The 5,000-nt window shown below is 40.2% G+C and overlaps 1 protein-coding gene across 1 annotated transcript in view; it reads right to left on the bottom strand.

The window, feature by feature from the left end:
- The window catches only part of LOC105055889 (branched-chain-amino-acid aminotransferase 5, chloroplastic), an 11,512-nt gene extending 9,180 nt beyond the window's left edge, over positions 1–2,332 (bottom strand). Inside the window, exons 1-2 of the mRNA XM_010937899.4 lie at positions 2,062–2,332; positions 986–1,074 (exon numbers count right to left, since the gene is read on the bottom strand). Coding sequence (XP_010936201.2) covers positions 986–1,074; positions 2,062–2,202 — 230 coding nt within the window. The 5' untranslated portion in view covers positions 2,203–2,332. The remainder of the gene's footprint in view (positions 1–985; positions 1,075–2,061) is intronic.
- Positions 2,333–5,000: the final 2,668 nt, after the last annotated feature.

Raw genomic sequence — 5,000 nt, 5'->3', positions numbered from 1 at the left:
AAGTAGTTCTCTAATCAGAACACTTGGACAACAAGAGATGTCACATTTGAAAAGGAAAAATAACCTGTTAAGAAAGTCAACACCACAGCTTCTTGCAGTAGGGGATGAGGACCTCAAAAGTTCCACTAATAATATGGTGCTGATTATTGTCAAGAATAACAACACCATGTGCTACATGCAAAATATACACTAAAAAAAAAAAAAAAAATCTAAACTTGGCATTTAGTTAAAAGGATAGGACTCAACAAAGAATCGAGTGCTAATATAATGTGTAAAGAGTGAATGTGAAGGGTTGATAGATGGTGATGGAAAACACATCCCAAGAAAAGGACAGATGAGATGGAAATAACACTCATATTTTTGCCTGTAGGGGAGCTAAGAAAGCAGTCAGTTGAAACAAAATTTTAGAGCAAAATTACTGGAATGCATCATCAATAGAGGAACTAGGGTAGCATGAAGTTGAACAACAATGGAATTATATTTTGGAATATACTTTCAGTAAGACCTTCCCCTCGGAAGATATTCATATTTCAAGATAAGATGTTGTGCCTCCCTTTATATAATAAACAAGATAAACAATATGCATTTTACAGTCTATTTCATAATTTTCTAATATTCTTAAAAGCTACAACATATTGTAATTAAGAAAGAAATGTTTTACATGCCCACATCCTTCCGTCTTTTCCCCTTGCTAAACCAGATACCCTGATACACGTCCAAATATCAGTGTTGTGTATTTCTATGAGCCACTAGCAGCAATTTAAGTTCAAGAGATTGTTTTTATTTAAGGATTGCATACAGACAACTTGCTATCCACATCTATGTAAAACTAGCACATTCATGAGGGGAGTGTGGGTCTAAAAAAAGAACGTTATGCAGGAAATCTTGTGGGCAATAATAGAACAAAAGAAAGAGAAAAACATCACAGATAGTTTGCATGCAATAATGCTATATTCCACAAGAGCATCAATGCTCAACTACATACATGTAAGTACTTGCCCCCATTGCTTCACATTTTGTCATGTTAGAACTCACTACACCAAGAGATGACATGGAACGAAGCTGATTTTGAGTCTGCAGAGATGAGAAAGAAAGAACGTTCAGACTTCTCCGTGCTGTGACATAAACTTTTAACATCTAGAAAGTTACCAACACTTTACATTAAGAACTAGTCAATAATCATAAGCTTATGCTTCATCCTGAAACAAAATCTACAATCCTTTGGCAAAATCATTTCTCGATGCCATTGAAAATTATAGGAAATGTTGGTGTAAAAGGAGCTCACGAATTGGTAAAACCTCTTTATTTGATACACTTCAAGCAGAAAAGCTCAATATCCCAGAAATGCTACAGCACACGCAATCATAAAACATGATGCGGGATGTTGATTTGGAATCAAAGTTAGAAACAAATGTGGGTAAATCAAGAAAATAACTCACAAAACGCATCAAAAACTTGAGATAAAAATAAAGGCTTCCACTAACCAAGTATAGGAATAGGACCAACGTGAAGGAAACTATTCTCAATAAACTCATTTTATTATATTATACAACAGATAAAGCATTAAAAGAAATAATTTTTGATTCAGGAAGTATAGCTCAGTGGTGACTTGGGGATTAAAAAACCTAATTCACTTATAGGTAACTGCAGCAATAGGATTTAAAAGAGAAGTATAGTCATTAGTCAAGCGCCATCCTCACTGAATCCAGAATAGAAGCAATAGCAGCATGACTTTTTCTTTAAATCTCGGATTAATATAACATTCACTAGTACTACAAAGGGCATCAGTCTTAATCCTCTTGGATTAGTTAACAAAGGGCAATTGCTTTTCTATTCATCAAAATCATCGTTCAATGTACCAGTTTTTCTCCAAAGATGCTTCCTTTGGCACAAAAAAATCGAAGATTTCGCGCAAGAAGACGATTCAAAATCGAGTCTTTCATAAACCGCAAATGCCATCCCGACCATACCGCATCAAAGAAATCAAAACCATCCATCGAGAAACCCTAACACGATTAGAAAACCGATAAAAAGAAAGAAGACAGAAGGAAAGAGGGGGACCTTGGGAGAAGAGGAAGAGGAGAAGGGAAAGTTGAGAAGTCTTCGGTGGTGGCGGTCGGCGAGGGAAGGGATGGGGACAGGGGAGCAGAAGAGGGCGGCATGGTTGGCGCGGAGGTGAGAGAGGAGGACGCTGTATTCCATGGCTGGTTTCTTCTTTGCTGCCTCTCGCTCTTCGATTTCGGCGGGGGTTTGATCGAGCGAGAGAGAGTTTTGGGGGAAGAACGGTCTCCGAGCCCGCTTTCTATTCGGCGGCTGGAACTCGTGAGTAGAGTCAGCGGTTAGGCTTATTTTCCTAGTTTGTCATTTAGTATTATAATTCTCCATTTTCCTATTTACCTTCAAAATTATTATACCGTTAAAAATATTTTTTTGATAATTTTAAAGAATCTCAATTTTATGAATTTTTTTTTTTATCGGACCCTATTAAATTTCTTCTAGCAAAAATTTTAGCATAATAGATTATCTTTTATTTTCAGACATCTTTGATATTTATTTTTACTATCTAATTTAAATAATTATTTTACTTCTATATGTGCATTCTAATTTCATACAATGTGATCATTGATTTTGCATCTTAATTTGCATCTACTTAATATTAAAATATATTTTTATAAAATTTTGATTATAATAAAAATTTAAATATTTTGATTATCGTATTCATGAAATTTGTTGCTATATACATCAAGAGGCAATTTGATTTCATAAAGAATATATATGGATGTGATAATTTTTTTTTACATAATTAATTATAATTTTTTTAATAAATTCACGTTGGATGAACATAATCCTAAACTTACAGTGCACAAATTAATTTATAGCACTATGATGATAGAAAGATCATTGTCTCAAGGAAACTATAATAATCAAGCAAATTATTTTTTGTAAGATTAAAGTCCAATAAATCAATTTAAACATTATTATGATTAGCCATTTCCGTACCTACAAGAGATCCTGCCTAAAGAGAATCACTTGACAAGATATCGTCTTATGCATGGTTGATTGGAATCCCACTCTACTTTTTTATGAAAACAAAGGGAGGGAACCCATTTTTCCATTCAGGAAATGAAACAAACATAAATAAACCAAGGGACTGGTCTCCTACTAAGCAATTCAAGATAAATAAGGGTTCTGTCCCAATACGTTTCTCTCTCCCTCTCTTGAGATAAACATCTCCCTTTCATCCCAGGTACCGACGCATTGTTGGAAATCTGGTAAGAGAATTTTCTCTTGGGATTTGTTTGGTTTGCTGAAAGTGAAGGGAAAAAGAGGCAATTCTTGAAAACTGAAAAGAGGGCTTAGTAGTTTCATGTGCTTTGGACGATTGGGTGATTACGTTAAGAATCATGCCGTCGTTGTGGCCTTCTATCAAACAGTGGGTGGGTGCTTGTGTTTGTGGGGTTTCCATGGCAGACAAGGGCAAAAGCTAGAGCAAGAGTGACCACTCCTTGCTGGAGCCGAGCCAGGTGGAAAGGACTTGGGCCTGTACTGTGTAGAGGTAGCTACAGCAATCCCATTGGATGGAGCATCGGATCTTGCCGGCGGAGTTGGAGCAACTCCAATGATATTTCTTGAAGGTGCTCGAGTTCCTTGAAGAGGTGTTGGCTGACTCTCGAAAAGAGTGGGAGGATATTTTTATTTTGGTTCACAGTCTCGATCGGTGAGTCCCATCGGAATGGATCGCAAAGGAGTTCAAGGATCAGACAAAGTTACAATACAATCTCGAGGCCTTCGCTTTGGCAGAGAATCATTATCTCATTCGATTCCATGCAGTGGCGGATTGCGAAGGTGTTCTGGCGGGTGGGTCGTGGTTCATCGCCGGCCAGCTTCTGGCGATTCAATGGTGGGAGCCTGACTTTATTCTGAGGGCGAAGATAGTTCGGAAGATAGTGGTTTGGGTCCAGCTACCCAAATTGCCCATGGAGTTCTGGAGACCCGAGGTGCTATGAGGCATTATAGTGGAGGCCGACAAACTGATGGTGGCCGATGAGATCATCGATCGTTACCAAAAAATAGGGTTTGCTCGATTCTACGTTGAGCTTGACTTGACGCAATCCTTAAAGCCGAGTTGCTTGATCCAAGGCCATCAAGGCTTTTTCTGGTAGGCGTTCATCTACGAGAACATGCTGGTGATCTGCTACCGATGTGGGCAACTGGGCCATGCCAACGAAGATTGTGCTTTTCCACTGGTGAAGAAGGTAGAATCGGGGAAGGTGTTGCAATCAGAGAACTTCATGATGGTGGAGGGAGAAGAGGAGATGGGCATCGAGCTGGCCACCTTGGTCCGATCATGCATGGGGTCGTGGATAGCCACCTCTCGGATCTGATACCCACAGCCTGCTAAGGTTTCAGCAAATCCCAGGGGTGCTAATAGTTCCAACCCTGAGTCCTCCGCATTAAGTAAGTTCCTCTCTGTCTCTCCCTAACTCTCCAAGACCGCAGGAGAGCTCATCGGGATCTCTACCAAACTCAAATGGATGACAAAAGCCGACCAAGATCACCCACCGATGGTCATCAGACAAAGCAAGGAGTGAGGTGGGAGGTGGCTGAGTTGATGCGGACAAGGTCAGACTTGGGTTTGGCGTGCTGTTCGAGTCTGACCCGAGTCAAGATGGGATGGACGTGGGCTGGGAGGACAGCCTAGGCCCAAAAGATCACTACATGCTGGAGGTGGCCATGCCATCCTTGAAACAAGCCAGGAGCTTGGCTTGGAACATCAAGTCAAATATGGGCCATACGGAGAACCAGGAGAAGAGCCCAGTGCATGATGAGCCTAAGTCAACCAAGCCGATTCTAGTAGGGGAGGGCTCAGGGGTGGGGTCTGTCTCTTCTCAGCAAGCTGAGAAGATGTTGTGAGAAAGGATCGATCTAGTCACCACCACTGGGAGTCTTCACTGACTGGAGCTACTATCCTCGAAGACCGAGGACGGACGGTGGATCCT

This window comes from Elaeis guineensis, chromosome 13 (assembly GCF_000442705.2).
Source record: "Elaeis guineensis isolate ETL-2024a chromosome 13, EG11, whole genome shotgun sequence".
Taxonomy (NCBI): Eukaryota; Viridiplantae; Streptophyta; class Magnoliopsida; order Arecales; family Arecaceae; genus Elaeis; species Elaeis guineensis.
The sequence above is the reverse complement of the archived record's forward strand: the minus strand, read 5'-3'. Positions and strand labels throughout refer to the sequence as shown.